At 40.1% G+C, this 16,828-nt stretch overlaps 1 protein-coding gene across 7 annotated transcripts in view; it reads left to right on the forward strand.

The window, feature by feature from the left end:
- Positions 1 to 16,828, forward strand: part of DMD (dystrophin) — a 1,342,375-nt gene that overhangs the window by 949,818 nt on the left and 375,729 nt on the right. For all 7 annotated transcript variants that reach the window (XM_087938163.1, XM_087938162.1, XM_087938165.1 and 4 more), the window contains exon 59: positions 14,473 to 14,619. In XM_087938163.1, the coding sequence (XP_087794289.1) occupies positions 14,473 to 14,619 (147 nt within the window). The remainder of the gene's footprint in view (positions 1 to 14,472; positions 14,620 to 16,828) is intronic.

Consider the following 16,828-nt stretch of genomic DNA (forward strand, 5'->3'; position numbering starts at 1 on the left):
TTTAAATAATTTTAAATTAAATAAATTTTAAATAAATTAAATAAATTTGTTTTCTCATCTAAAGCAAACTAAGCTCTGATAGCACTACTTCTGTATGTTTTTATTGCTCAAAGCAATTTCCACATTTATAACAAACATGTTAGCTTTGATTTTAAGGCAGATTATTGTATGTTTTATAATGTGCAAAACACAATAAAAAGAAAAGTTGTCATTTGTATCCTGCAAGCATATTTACTTCATTTATTTTTTCACATTGGTCAACAGTTGAAGATCTTACTGTTCGTTTTTATTTATAATTTATTTATAATTCTTTCTTTAACACCCAATATGAGTGGAGCACTCACATTGCAGCACTGGTCAAAAGGGCCCAGCAGAGATTATACTACCTGAGACTTCTCAGGAAACAGCAATTGAATGAAAAATTGCTAGTGATCTTCTACCGCTGCACTATAAAGTGTATTTTAACTTACTGCACCTGTGTATGGTTTGCACAGTGGCAGATAGGACAGCGCTCCAGAGGGTTAACATCATTGCCCAGAGAATCCTTGGTTGCCATCTCCCCTCTTTGAAGAGCTTTATAGCTCCCACTGCCTTAAGGAAGTTCAAAACATTCTTAAATATACATCTCATCCTGGGCACCCTTTTTTTGAATTATTACCATCTGGCAGACTGTACAGAACAATAAAAACAAGGACAAATAGGCTGAAAAACAGCTTCTTTACCAGAGCAGTAACAATATTGAATTCTACTATATAGTATAATATTAATGCAATATTTTCAATTCAATTGTACAGAATATGGAGGATGTGTGTTTTTGTTTTATTTTTTTATAGTTTTCTTATGTATGATGTACGCTAAAGATGGCATTTAATTTCATTGTATGAGGTACAATTATAATAAAATAAAATAAAATAAGTGCTTGGTGAACAGTGCTTGGTGTATTATCTGGATCAATATACTTTACATACAATTCTAATAATGATAGTACTATTTAAATATACATAGTCATAATCTTTCATCTTCTAATATTTGTGTGTAAACATAGTAATTATAATACGTTCTATTATATATCAATATACATAATACTAATTTCCCAATTTCTACTTTCTTCTTTTTTCTAACACTTAATAAAATAATCATGTTAAAAAATATTCCATATCTATCCATCATCTCTTGTTTCTTGTTCTTTTTTAAATTTTCAACCCCTACTAACTTTTTGGTGAATCTTTCATGCTTCTCCTCCTGTATCTTGTAATGCCTTTCACCATGTTTATTTAATCTAAATAACTATCTCTTGCTTTTGGATCTCTAGAGCACCCATACACAGTTCCCCCATCATTTTTAGTAGACCTTTCTCTTTATTCTCTTTTATATCTTGAATTCTTAAGGAATAATCTATGTGTTCCATGTTAAAAATTATTGCTATCTCCTCTATATCATTGTCTGCTTGTATCATTTTTGTATTTATCTCCTCTATTCTTTCCTCAACTCCTTCTGATTCCTCCTCTATTTTCTGGAATTTTTAATCATTTTTATTGTCATTTGCTGGGGGTTTTCACACACCTATATCCAGGTTTTTCTCACACCTGTATCCTCCATCAATTCCATCATCTCCCTATGATTCCTTGTTATATCTTGATGAATACATTGAAACATCAATAAAAATTTCTTTATAAATTGCATTTGTTTTCCCCTGTTGAAACATTTTGTGATAATGTAATAAACTAATCACTGCTCAATATTTCTGCAAAATTTCAAAATCTCACTTGCCCAGAAACACCAAAAATGCCAATATTAATAAAATGTACACAGTCCCAGAACTGCTTCTCAAAATCCCCTAAATTTATAAAGCTTAAAATTTTCCAATTTCCACCCTTTAAATTTTCCAAATTTTTAAGACTTGTTTTATTTTTCTTTCATCTTTCACCTTGTAGGATGTTCTGTCAAATGATTTCTGTTCCGGACTAGCAGGCTCATAGCCTGCAAATCTGATTGGCCCGCTGAAAGCCGATCGTGATTGGTCACCATAGACTGATGCGATTGGCCAGTAAACGGGCTGCCGCAATTGGCCCTGCCAAGAGCGGCAAACTCAAATCGCCTTCATTGGCTGCCTAGCCGCAGCCAGCCCTATATAAGGGGCTGCTGCGGCTGGGGTTAGTTGCTCAGATCTGAAGTCACAAATAAAGAGCTGTTGTTACTATCTGAGTCTTGCCTCCGTTCTTGAACCGTCCTCCCAGATTTAACACTGGCGACGAGGGTGGGATGCGGAGGCAACAGAAGCTATTGAATTGAGCTAGCCGAAGGAGCACGTGGCTGACAGAGCGCAACGACGGCGACATGGCCAGCAGTGCTATACCACCCGCACCATTCGATCCAGCTAGTGAAGATTGGGACTCATACATGGACAGATTTCAAATGTTCCTGGAGTCCAACAACCTCAAAGATGCCACGCCCAGCAAGAAACGAGCCGTTTTTCTAACCCATTGTGGACCAGCTGTTTTTAAGATGGCTAAAGCCTTAGCCAAGCCAGCTGAAGTTAAAACCATGGATTGGGACACCCTTGCTCCCATCCTGCGCAACCATTATGCCCCAGACGTGCCAACTCTCATTTGCAGGCATGAGTTCTACCAGAGGGACCAACGTGAAGGTGAGAGCGTTGGGGATTTTGTGGCTGACCTGAGGAACCTGGGTGGGTTGGGTGGCTTTGCCAACCTTGAAGAAGCCATGAGAGATTGCATCGTCCTTGGCCTCAGAGACCCCACCGTCCAGAGCAAGATCATGGCCAAGGGAGACATCTCGCTTGTAGATGCCATAGCAGACACCACAGCAGCCGAAGCCACTCATAAATCACCGTCGTAGACCGAGACCGGCCAAGTCTATTAGGTCTTCAGTGGTTCGCGCCATTAGGAATTGGAATGGCTGGCATCCATCATACTGAAGACAATGACTGGGAGGCGGCTCTCGTCCACGACTTCCGAGAAGTGTTCAACGAAAGCCTAGGCAAGTACAAGGGGTCCCCTATTTCATTTACTCTTCGCCCCGACATAGCACCCATTCGTCTAAAGCCATGCCGAGTTCCCTTTGCTCTTAAATCCAAAATTGACGAGCAACTGGACAAATTAATTGCGCAGGGCATGTTAGAACCTATTGACCACGCCCGATGGGAGACACCAATTGTCACCCCCATAAAACCTGACGGGTCCATAAGAATCTGCGGTGACTACAAGGCCACCCCTCAATCACGCGCTACAGCAGAGCGCCTACCCAGTGCCAGTTGTTCAACATCTCCTGCATTCACTTGGGGGTGGCAAAATATTCACAAAATTAGATCTGGCCCAAGCGTATCAATAGCTACCAGTTGATCCCGAGACTGCAGAAGCCCAAACTATAGTCACACATCGTGGTGCATTCAAATGCAACAGGCTCCAGTTTGGTGTAAGCGTAGCCCCAGGCATCTTTCAAAGCCTGATGGAGAGACTATTACAAGGGATAAAAGGGGTCTTGCCCTATTTTGATGACGTATTAATAGCAGCACCCACAAAAAACCAATTAGAAAAACGTCTCAGAACAGTCCTACAGAGGTTCAAAAATGCTGGCCTCAAGGTTAAGAAGGAAAAGTGCCAGCTTTGCACAGAAAGGGTGGAGTCTCTTGGCTACCTCCTTGACAAGCAAGGAATCCACCCCACAGAAAAAAAATTGGCAGCTATCAAAAACGCCCCAAGACCCAAAAACAAAACCGACCTCCAAGCCTTCCTGGGACTTATTAACTTTTATAACATCTTCCTACCCCAGAAGGCGACTGTTGCTGAGCCCCTTCATAGACTACTCGATAAAAGGGCATCCTGGATTTGGGGACGTAGGGAGGAACACGCCTTCCAGCAAGTAAAAGACCTCCTTACCTCAAAGGCAGTACTAATTCAGTATAACGAGACACTACCTTTGACTGTCACGTGTGATGCCTCACCATTTGGGGTAGGGGCCATCCTGAGCCACGTCCTACCAAATGGCTCAGAAGCACCAATTGCATTTTTTTCACGAACTCTATCAAAAAAAAGAAAGAAACTATAGCCAATTAGATAAGGAGGCCCTTGCTATTGTCTCTGCAATAAAACGATTTCATGAATATGTTTATGGGAGACCATTTTCTATTATAACGGATCATAAGCCACTACTTGGGATCCTGCCGGGCGACAAACCTACTCCACACATTCTCTCCCCCAGAATGACGTGATGGTCAGAATTTCTCGCTGCCTACGACTATCAATTAAAGTATCGCCCGGGGAAATCTATTCCCCACGCAGATGCCTTGAGCCGCTCACCGCTACCCGAGCCACAGGAAGACCCAGCTCCCACACTCCCGGTACTGCAAATAGGGACAATGCCATTGCCTCCACTAACGGCTCAAGACATCGCCTTTGAAACCAAAAGAGACTCATGTTTGGCATGAGTTCTTGGCTGGATGGAGAGGGGATGGCCAGATTACGACACTAAGGAAATGTTTAAGCCATTTAAAAACAGACAAACAGAACTTTTTTCACAAAAAGGGTGCGTTTTGTGGGGAGACCAAGTTGTTGTACCAACTAAGTTACAAAAAAGGGTCTTGCAAATGCTACATGATGGACACCCGGGCATCGTGCGTATGAAAGCGCTGGCAAGAAGTTACGCCTGGTGGCCAGGTATGGACAAACAAATCGAAACCTGGGTCGCCTCTTGTAACAAATGCCAGGAAAACCACTCAGCTCCACCTAAAGCCCCACCAACAGAATGGGAAACACCCAGGGGTCCTTGGTCTCACATTCATATTGACTTTGCAGGACCTACAAGAGGCCACACCTTCTTAATAACTGTTGATGCCTACTCAAACTGGCTTGAGGTCAATAAAATGAAAAGAACCACTACTGAGGCGGTCATTAAAAAACTGAACAGACTCTTCACCACACACGGGTTACCAGATGTCCTGGTCTCTGACAATGGGCCCCAATTTACTGCCTTAGCCTTTGAACAGTATTTAGCGGAACGGGGCATCCGACACACACTCACATCGCCGGCTCATCCTGCAGCGAATGGCCGGGCTGAACGAATGGTTCAGTTTACAAAGAAAACCCTACAGAAAATGGATCAAGGCAACATCCACGACAAAGTCACTAGAATGCTGCTCCTACAACACATCACACCAAACAGCACGACCAACAAGAGCCCAGCTGAACTCCTGATGGCCAGGAAACTCAGATCGCCTCTAGATCGTTTACACCCTGCCTACACCCCGGAAAAGCCCCTAGGTTCCAGAAGCAAGCACCGTGTTTTCAAGGTAGGAGACCTTGTTTTCGCAAAAAAAATTTCTGGGGATCCCCTTTGGATTCCTGCCCAGGTAACTCAAGTTACAGGCCCCTGCTCCTACCGTCTACTCACCACTGATGGCAGACCATGGAAATGCCATATTGACCAACTGCGCTCCAGACTAACCACATCTTCCAACCCTGACCCTAACTTTGACACTAGGGGGGGAGGGGAAGCAGTGAACTCAGAATTAGAACCAACACCTGTTTATTCCGAGCTAACACCGAGATCACCGCACCATGGTTAGCAACACTCACCAGCTGCAGCTGAGACTGGACAGTCGAATGCTTCGCCAAGAAGCAGCAACCAGGCAGGTTCAGTGAGCCCCGGGAGCCATGACAGTAACAGCGAGGCTGAGGACTCCATCACCCCGGGGGCACCAGAGGAGAGCCCTAACCATGACACTGGTTCACCGTTCCTGTTTGATCCAGCAAGCAGTCCATCTGAACCCGGGTTTGAACAGGGTCAAGCGGAACTGCGTAAGTCAGGCAGACAGGTGCGAAGACCTGCCTACCTGTGAGACTATATTACTCCACCCCTTAAACGGAACTGAGAGGGGAGGGGTGTTCCGGACTAGCAGGCTCGTAGCCTGCAAATCTGATTGGCACGCTGAAAGCCGATCATGATTGGTCGCCATAGACTGATGCCAAGAGCGGCAAACTCAAATCGCCTTCATTGGCTGCCTAGCCACAGCCAGCCCTATATAAGGGGCTGCTGGGGCTGGGGTTAGTTGCTCAGATCTGAAGTCACAAATAAAGAGCTGTTGTTACTATCTGAGTCTTGCCTCTGTTCTTGAACTGTCCTCCCAGATTTAACAATTTCTAATAATCTAGATTGGCCCATCAAATTTCCCCAAATGCCTTTAATCCACAAAGTCAGATATTCAATTTCAAGGATGCTTTTTCTTAATTATAGTCCACCTTGCGTTAGAAATCTTTAAAAAGCTCAATAATACTTCCAAGCAGCCAAAACTCCAGTAGATATGAAACCAAAATGAAAAGGCCTTTCAGGTGTTGTTTGTCTTTCATTATTTTGTTTCTTCTCCTCTTTGTTATTCTTGTATTTTCAAATAATCCTTACTTTCCAAGTTTATTCCCACCATATACTTCTTTGACCAGTAGATGACACCACCACTCTAATTTCCAGCATTAAACACAGCAAAGCTAAAACAGCTGATTGTCAGAAGGCGTTCCTCTTTCTTTGTCAAAAGTTCCTCTTTCTTTGTACAGATTCTTCCAGTAATCAAACAGTATTATCCACAAATTAAATCACTTTTCACACTACTACTAGTTCCAGTCCAGTCTTTTTATATTTTAAAGCTTCATAATCTTCCATTAAGAGTTTATTTCACTTGTTATTTTTCTTTCTCCATGTGTTAGATTGCCGTTTTCTTAATGTTTTGGTCAGTCGTTTTTTAAAGAATTCTTTTATTTGGGTTTAAGTCGCTAGTGTAGAAGTTGAAAGATATCTCACCCACTTTCAATTCTCTGTCCGCAAACCACTCCAGCACATATTCTTTTTGTCCTGTTTGTCACAACTTCGGTCTTGCCAAAATGGCCATTGTCTCTGCTGTCGATCAAGAGGGTTTTCTTTGGATCAAATTAGGACATTTCTGTTTCCTCTACAAAACATCCCTCATTTCTTCACCACCTGTACGGGGCAGCTTTGACTCCGTAGAGTCTCCTGGCACACAGGTATCAGCTGGGTTTTGCAGTGCTCTGTGGAGCTCCTCTATTCCATAACTGTCCTGCTGCGATGCCAACTGGTCAATCAGATCTTACTGTTAAAGATATGAAAAGCTGCAGTGAATCTCATTAAGATTTTTAAGTCTAGTCCCCCCCCAAAAAAATTTTCCCCATGAAAATAAAATAAAACTAGAAAATGAAGTTGCAGCTGTTCTGCTTAAAGAAAATTAATACAGTAAATCTAATTGTTGACATCTAAAAATCAGCTTAAAACTTTTTCAGAATACATTGCCTTTAATTTTCTCAAGGTGAAAGATAATAAAAAATATTTTTCAATCAGAATAGAGCTGGAAGGGACCTTGTAAGTCATCTAGTCCAACTCCCTACCTTTCAAGAAGGGATTGGGCGGCTATTTGTCAGAAATGGTGTAGACTCTACACTCGTGATGGCGAACCTATGGCACGCATGCCGGAAGTGGCATGCAGAGCCATTTCCCTGGCACACGAGAGCTTGGCTGGAAGAGCCCCACTACCATGCGTGCACGCCTCTGCTGCCCGACAGCTGATTGTCAGGTATCTGGTGCGCATGCATGGAGGAGGCGGGGGTGCACGGGAGACACATGCACATGCACAGAGATGTGCAGTGCATGCTGGGGGTCACACGCGCATGTGCAGATGGATGGCTTGGGGGTGATCATGCGCGCATGCACAGACATGCTGCAAGGGGGTCGCATGTGCATGCACATAACACCCAGTGGTGGGATTCAAATAATTTAACAACTGGTTCTCCACCCTAATGACCAGCTAAGTGAGTGTGGCTGGGTGATGGTGTGACTGGGTGGGCATGGCCAACTTAATTGGGACTCAGGAAGAAAAAAACAGAGCATGGGAGTGGGACGTAGCACCCCTCCATGCTCCGTTTTGGGATCTTTCTGGTTGCAGAGGAGCCTCTGGGGGGTGTTTTTGCTCCCAGAAGACTCCTCTGGGCCTCAGGAAGAAAAAAAAATGGAGGAGGAGGAGGCTGAGCCCCTTACTCCATTTTTTGCCTTCCTGGGCCTCAGCAAGGGGTATCCCGGCACAGCTGATTGTATGAACAGCTGATTGTCAGAAGGGGAAAAAAAAGAAATACCTTAAGGGGCGAGCGTCAGGTGGGCAGAATGAGCGAGCATCAGGCAGGTGGGGCAAGTGAGCCAGGGGTGACCAGCCCACCGGGTCAGGGGTGTGGCCAGCCAGAACTTACTACCAGTTTGGCGACCGATGCCAAATGCTTGCTACCGGTTTGCCCAATCCAGTACGAACCGGCTGAATACCACCACTGCTTCTAACTCTGTTAATCTGTATGATCTGTAAGTTTCTTTTTTCTTTTTTGTAAATTTTATTGGTTTTAAAAGACAAACATAAACAAACAAAACATAAAAACATCAAATTTTCTTCCATAAGTATACAAGCATTGTGTCGGTTGGTTTACAAATTTTTTGTACGTCCATTTCATAGCCTTCAATTACAGTTACATTGCATAATAGCTCATATTAACAATCAAAAATTAATTACCCTAGCATCATTATTAATCAATCATTTGACAATAATTTTATTCACTCATATTTTGCGAGATAACTATAATTTACTTAGTTTATTTTATAACAATTCATATAATCCTCCAAAATCTATCCTAAAAACATTTTGTAGATATAATAGAAAAAGAAAAAAATACATCTTTATATATTCATTATTTTCTAAAATTCTACATATTCTATTATTATATTTTATTATTTAACCATTGATAGAAAAGATCCCAAATTTTGTAAAATTGTTTATCCTCTTGTTCTCTGATTTCAAATGTCAATCTACTCATTTCAGCGCATTCCAATATTTTCTTAATAATTTCCTCCTGCAATGGTATTTTCTCATTTTTCCAGTTTTTAGCAAATACAATCCTAGCCGCTGTTAATATATTTACAATCAACTATTTCAAATCTTTGCTATATGTATCAGGTAAAATTCCCAATTAAAATATCTCTGGTTTCAAATCTATATGCTTTTTTGTCATTTTTTCCAACCACATGTGGATTTTAGTCCAGTATTTTCTAGCGTTCGCACAAGTCCACCACATATGGTAGTATGAGCCAGGTATCTGATGACATTTCCAACATTTTTTGGATTTATTCTTGAACATTCTTGCTATTCTTGTCGGGGGGGAGGTGCCACCTGTAAAACATCTTATACAAGTTTTCTTTAAATGCTATTGACATTGTCATTTTATAATTTTGAGACCACAATTTTTGCCATTTCTCTAAATCAATCCCATATCCAAAATTCTTCCCCCAAGCAATCATAGTTTCTTTAACTTGTTCTTCTCCTAGTTTAGTTTCTAATAGATATCCATACAGTTTTTTAATCACCTTTTCAACAGTACCTGTCAAAATCTTATCTAAGTCAGTCAATTTATCATAGAAACCTTCTGTTTTAAGATCTTTATCATACCTTGAATGTATTTGTACATATGAAAACCAATTCATCTTTATATCTCTAGTTTTTGCATAGATTTAAGTTCACACTTTTCATTCAATATTTCCCCATATCTAACTGTTTGTTCCTTCTTGTATATTATAGTATAGGAAAATGCTTCAATAGTCGATAACCAGACTGGAATTTTCAAATAACATTGTCTTTTAATCCCAATTTAACCACAGAGACTCCTGTATATGATGTCTTCTAAAATACCCCTGTGTTTTGGTTCCCTTACACCATAAAAAGGCATGCCACTCCAACAACAAATCGTGTCCTTCTAATGTCAACAATCTAGTATTTCTTAATGTTATCCATTCCTTAACCCACATCAAGTTGTAGCTTGATAGTACAACTCCCAATTAGGCAAACCAAATCCTCCTCTAATTTTAGCATCTTGCAAGAGTTTTAACTTTATTCTGGCTTTCTTACCTTGCCATATATATTTCAACACAATTTTATTTAAGTCTTCAAAATAGTCTTTTCCAAGCCTAATTGGTATTGTTTGAAACAAATATAAAATTCTAGGTAATATATTCATCTTGATTGTTGAAATTCTCCCTATTAATGACAATTGTAGATTTTCCCATTTTGCCAAGTCTAGCGCAATCTGCTGTTTAAGTTTAATGTAATTGTTCTCTTTTAATGTACTACATCTTGTTGTCAACTGTATCCCCAAATACTTAATCTTATTCGTGACTTGAATTTTCAATAGATCTGCCAATTCTTCCTTTTGTCTTGATAGCATATTCTTTGTCAAAATCTTTGTCTTATCTTTGTTTATTTTCAAACCAGCCACCTTGCCATATGCCTCTATCTTTTCCAATAATTTTGGTGCTGTTTCTAAAGGGTCTTCTAGAATAAAAACCAAGTCATCTGCAAAGGCTTGCAATTTAAATTCTTCCTTTTTAATTTTCATTCCTTTTATACTCTTTTCATCTCTAATATTTCTATTTAGCACTTCCAAAGTTAACACAAATAGCAAAGGTGATAGTGGGCACACTTGTCTTGTTCCTTTTCTTATTTTAAAAGAGTCTGTCAGTTCTCCCTCTATCATTACCTTTGCCGTTTGCTTTGGTATATGGCTTCTATGGCTTGAATAAATTTTCTGGCAAAACCCATCTGTTCCAATTATAATAACATAAATCTCCAATTCACATTATCAAATGCCTTTTGTGCATCTAGAAATATTAAACCCATTTGTTTTTCGGCGTGTGCCTCATAGTATTCCAAAGTGTCCAAAATTACTCTCATATTATCTTTGATTTGTCTCTTTGGCAGAAATCCATTTTGATCAGAATGAATAAAGTTATTTAAATATTTTTTAAAGTCTTTCTGCCAATATTGAAGCAAAAATTTTGTAATCTGCATTTAATAAAGAAATAGGTCTATAATTCTTAATTTGCAATGGATCAGCCTCTTCTTTTGGAATAAGTGTAATATAGGTTTCTGACCATGTTTTAGGTATCTTCTTCTTTAACATAACTTCATTCATAACTTCTAGCAGTGGGAGGTTCAATGATTCTTGTAGTGTTTTATAAAATTCTGCCGGAAGTCCATCTGGGCCTGGTGCCTTTCCGTTATTTTGCTTCTTAAGTGCTTCAGTTAACTCCATCATTGTTATATTGCTTTCTAGCATTTTTTCAGTCTCTTTAGGTATCTTGGGTAAATTAGCATTTTGTAAATACTGTTTAACTCTTTCCTCATCAATATCCTCTTGCTTATATAATTTCCCATAAAAGTCTCAAATAATTTCCTTCTTTTCTTTGTTGCCATGGCAAACTTGACCTTAGTCATCTATTAACTGCAGTATTTTCCTTGATTCTTTCTGAACATTGAACAAAGAACAGAGAGCATCGAACAAAGAACGGGGAAAACTGATGAAAAAGTAGAGAATATTCAACAAATGATGGCGAAGTATGATGAGAGATTCCAAAAAATTGAAGAAAAAGATAAACAAAGAGACAAGAAGATTGGAGGCATTGATAGTAGATTAACGGTGGTTGAACAAGATAAAAGTGGGATGCTGAAATGGGAGATGATCTGTAAGTTTCTATTGTTTCTGTGCTGACTGCATTCCTGCAGTTTTGTTATGGCAGCTAAGTATTCACCTGTTAAATAGTTCTTGGCTACCTGTCTGGGCCGGAGCCGTTAACTGAAGGAAGAGAGAAGGGGGAAAAAATTTCTTGTACTTTAAGTCTGAGTTCATTTTCCACAATATTATACCAGCCAAATGGTTGCCTGGCCAAAGTGAGAATGGAGATATTTAAACTATTTAAAACAGGATCCCCAACACTAATACAAAAGGAATTGAGGCAAAAACATTAATCATCTTAGTTACTCTTCTTTGCACTTTTTTTTTCAAAGTCTCAACATCTTTTTTGTAATGTGGTAACTAAAACTGGATGTAGTATTCCAGGTGTGGCGTTACTAAGACTTTATAAAGTGGTATTAATACTTCACGTGATTTTGATTCTGTTTATACAACCAAGGATTGTATTAGCTTTTTTGACTGCTGCTGCACACTGCTAGTTCATGTTTAAGTGGTCATCCACTGGGACTCCAAGATCCCTCTCACAGTTACTGATTTTGAGTCAGGTTTTGCCTACTCTGTACTTGTGCCTTTGGTTTTTCTTGCTTAGGGGTAAAACCTTGTTTTTCTCGACATTAAATTTCATGTTGTTGTTGCCCATTGTTCAAATCTGTCAAGATCTTTTTAGATCCTGAGCTTATCTTCTGGGGTGTTGACTCTTCCTGCCAGCTTAGTGTCATCTGCAAATTTGATGAGTTCCCCTTTTATTTCCTCATCTAAGTCATTTATGAAGATATTAAAGAGTACTGGCCTAAGACATAACTACCCCACTGCTTACTACCTCCCATATAGATGTAGATGTAGCCCATGGATCAGATACATCACATGCCCACTTTGGGTCTGCAAAGGAAAAAAAGTAACAATACGTCATAATACATAACATGACACGATCGAGTTTGACACTCATGATGTAGTATCATTAAGAACTACTTGTTGACTACGATTTGTCAGCCAGTTACAAATCCATCTAGTGGTGATGGTGTCTATCCCACACTTTTCCAGTTTACCAAGAAGTAGGTTGTGGTCTCCTTAGTTCTTAGTTTTTTCTTAGATCTAATTTATGAGGTTGATGGCAGTGGTTTATAACATTGCTTTTATAATTATCAACATAAACACACACACACATACACACACCCCTTTATAGATCCTTTGTTTGCCCTTCCCAATCATCTTCTTAAAATCTGCCAGAGCTTAAGGAGTTGCAAGGCCTTCCACAGCTAAAAGTACTTTGAATAATATGGCATAATAATAGCCCCTTTTGATGGCTTCTTTAATGTTTGAAAAGCTTTTTGTTTGGTTTCCACTAAAACACATTAATAAATTAAATATATTAATAGGAGGGGAGAGATCCAGTCCTCACCCTGCTTTACGGGGTTCCACAGGGCTCGGTACTCTCTCCACTCCTGTTCAACATTTATATGAAGCCGCTGGGTAAGATCATCTGTCACCTTGGAATGAGGTATCACCAATATGCTGATAATACTCAGCTGTATGTCTCAGCCCATGGTGAGTTAAGTGATGCTGTGTCCTCCCTCTCACAGTGCCTGGAGATTGTTAGGGGCTGGATGGGAAGCAACGGGTTGAAACTAAACCCTTGCAAGACTGAATGGTTCTGAGTTTGGGGTTTGTTGGCTCAGAAAGAATTGCCACCTTTAGTCTTCGATGGGGTGGCACTTTCCCAAATAGACCCTAGGGGTTTTCCTGGACTCATAACTCCTGCTCAAAGAGCAGGTAGTGGTCGTGGCCAGGAGGGCCTTTGCGCAACTGCTGGTTGTGCACCAGTTATGCCCTTTACTGGGACAATGGTCCCTACTCACAGACATTTATGCCCTAGTCACTTCCCATCTTGATTATTGCAATGGACTCTACTTGGGGCTGCCCTTGAAGAGCATTTGGAAGCTCCCGTTGGTGCAAAACGCAGTGGCCCATATGGTTTTCTGCAGACCCCAGTGTGCATAAGTATCACCTCTCCTGCGGGAGCTGCATTGATTCTGCTCCTGGGTGCAGTTTGCTTCCGGGTACAATTCAAGGTCCTGGCTGTCACTTTTAAAACCCTTCATGGCTTGGGAACAGGTTATTTGAGGGACCGTCTCTTGCTGGTCACATCTACCCAACCCATCAGAGTGGGGAGGCAGAGAATGTTGTGAGTCTCATCCCTGAGGGGGATAGACCTGGTGGGACCCAGAAGAAGGGCCTTCTCCATGGCGCTCCCTCTCTGTGGAACATCGTTTCCCCAGAGATTAGAACAACTCCCATTCTAATATTCTTCAAGAAGGCACTGAAGACCTGGTTCTGCCAGTGGGCCTGGGGAACCCAGAGCAGGATGGAGCCCATTAAATGGCTCATGTGATCTTCCCTGAGGCCCAGGAGGCCCAAAGATGGAACATGGGGGGGTGCTGCGCGCCCTTCCAGTCTCCATTTTTTGCCTTCTGGGAGCAAAAACACCCTCCCCAGGAGGCTTCCCTGAGGCTCAGGAGGAAAAAAATGGGAGGGTTCCAAAAAAAAGTCATGCCCACATAGCCATGCCTACCTAGCCACACCCACAGAACTAGTTGTTAAAAAATTTGAATCCCACCCCTGATTCTAATCCTAATTTGCAGAAACCATAGGGTTTTATGGTTTCAATAAAGGAGAATATTTGTAGCTCAGGGTTGAAATGAGGAGTTCTTGATGCTCTCTGAGCTTGGTTGTTTTCTTGCATTGATGATGTTACCTAATTTGGGTAATGAAATGACTGCAAGAAAATAACCAAGCTCAGAGAGCACCAAATTACCCCACCCTTTTATGTTTTGTTTTACATAAAGTTTTTTTTTAATTTCATGTATATCAACCTAACTTTACATTGTTTACACAGGTCTACCAAGGAGAAATTACACCTCTTAAAGAGAACCTGAACAATGTTAATGGCTTAGCTCATCAGTTTACCTCATCTGAGATTCCACTTTCTCCATATATGCTCAACCAGCTAGAAGATCTGAATGGAAGATGGAAACTCCTGCAGGTACACCTTAAGAACTAATCAATACTGTCAGGCTGTTGATTTGGATTTTTTTTTTATCTGTTCTGATTTTCCATCAAGCAAAGCAAGAAACAAATAGATCCTAATCAATTTCAATATAGTGATTACTCTAAAGACTTTAGTAACACTGATAAATTGGGCATTATTGAGAACATTATACAATATTCTAGTTGTGGGATGTCTGTGCATGCTTCTGTAGTTGTTTTTCTGAAGGCTTATATTATCTTTCTGTGTAATATAATTTCTCTGCAGCTTTACTCCTGCTAGCATATGAGATGAGAATTCTGTAAGAAGATAGAAAGTTGGAAGGAAGGAAACATAGAAAATTGGTTCTATATGGAAACTAACTTGAGATTGAGATTGAGTAGAAAAACAGGCATTTTTCCCCACATTGCAAACTAAGGAAGTTCAGCAACTTAGAAAGGTGCTTAATGAATTTTTTAAAAGAAAAAGCTAATATTATCACACAGCAGTAATATTTTTTTTCTAATTTCTTGAAAGTAAAAAATAAGTGAAATACCACTCACACATCATTACAAAATCTCCAGAACCGTAAAGCCTACAAACTTGAAATTTGGCACCTAGGTCCTCTGGGCTTCTAGGTGCTCACTAAGAAAGGATTTTTCAAAATGACCATCAGAGCATTAGTATTTCGTATATTATTATTAATATGCTCTGATTCTAAGGAGTTCTACTCCCCTTCCCCACCTGAAAAGAACTCTCTTACACACTGACAGGACACTAGCCAGATGAATACCAATGGATGCTGGTAGGCAGAGGCAGATTTCCCTCCCCCCAATTTTCCTCCCCAAAAACTAAGCCCGACCACATAGTTTTGTGGAGCACAGGTATCGAGCTGATACCTTATATTTTCGATCCGCTTCAAGTTCTTTTGAAGTTTTTTTCAGGTTTTTCTGTTGTAATTATTTGTGTCTGGGCTGTTTTTATTTAATTTAAGTTTATTTATTTAATTTAAGTTTCTAGTTCCAATTAAATATTCATTTGTTATAATTTTATGTTGATATAAGGAAAGATTATGAATTGAAGTTTATCTTTAAGTAGTTATTTGTCCTTATAATCCAGTAAATTAATCAGTGGGTCTTTCTGCTCTCCACCCTGGATTGATTTATGTGATATAAATTTTAGTAATCACTATGACTGGTTTACTGATTTTTGTAGAGTAGAACATACACACTATTTTATCCCTTTTTAAAAATTGTCCTATTTTTTACTTTAAAAATTACACTAACTGTATTTTTGTATACTCAAATGGTGTAATATATTTGTTTGTTTGTCAAACTTGTACAAGATAACAAGTATATGTATGAACATAAACCAGAACAAAGGAAGTAAATACAGATAAATGGGGACAGTAAGACATGGACAGTAGGCATGCTGGTGCACTTTAAGGACCTCTTAAGAATGAGGTGAGGTCCACAGTAAACAGTTTGAGGTTGAAGCTGTGAGGGGTTGAGGCTGTAATAATGGAGTCCAGTAAGGCATTCCAGGTGTTGACCACTCTGTTGCTGAAGTTGTATTTTCTGCAATCAAGTTTGGAGTGGTTTACCTTGAGTTTGTATCGGTTGTTTGCTCATGTATTATTGTGATTGAAGCTGAAGAAGTCATTGACAGGCAAGAAGTTATAGCAGACAATTTTGTGAACTATGCTTCGATCAGATCACAGGTGGCACAGTTCCAGATTGTCCAGGGCCAAAATTTCAAGCCTGGACAATCTGGAGGCATAAGTGGAGGAGTGGAATACTTTTCTCGAGAAATACCTCTGAACCCGCTCAATTATGTTAATGTTCGATATACAGTGTGGGTTCCAGATGGACAAGCTGTATTCGAGAATTGGTTTGGCAAAGGTTTTGTATGCCCTAGTTAACAATTCAATGTTGCCGGAGACGAAGCTTCACGAAATAAGGTTAAAAATTCTTAAAGCCTTTTTGGCAATGCTGTTACAGTGAGTTCTGGGGCTTAGATCATTTAAGGTAAGTACTCCTAGGTCCTTGACAGAGTGAGGGTCATCTATAAGATCGTTTCCGCTGAACTTGTATTTGGTGTTCTGATTTTTTTGCCAATGTGTAGGAAAGAGCATTTGTTGATCGAAATTTGAAGTTGCCAATTGTGTGACCATTCTGACACAGTCAAGGTTGCTTTGCAGGGCAGCAGCATTGTTGGTGGCATTAAA

Source organism: Pseudonaja textilis, chromosome 8 (genome assembly GCF_049901715.1).
Source record: "Pseudonaja textilis isolate UNSWEBS1 chromosome 8, rPseTex1.2, whole genome shotgun sequence".
In the NCBI taxonomy this organism is placed as follows: Eukaryota; Metazoa; Chordata; class Lepidosauria; order Squamata; family Elapidae; genus Pseudonaja; species Pseudonaja textilis.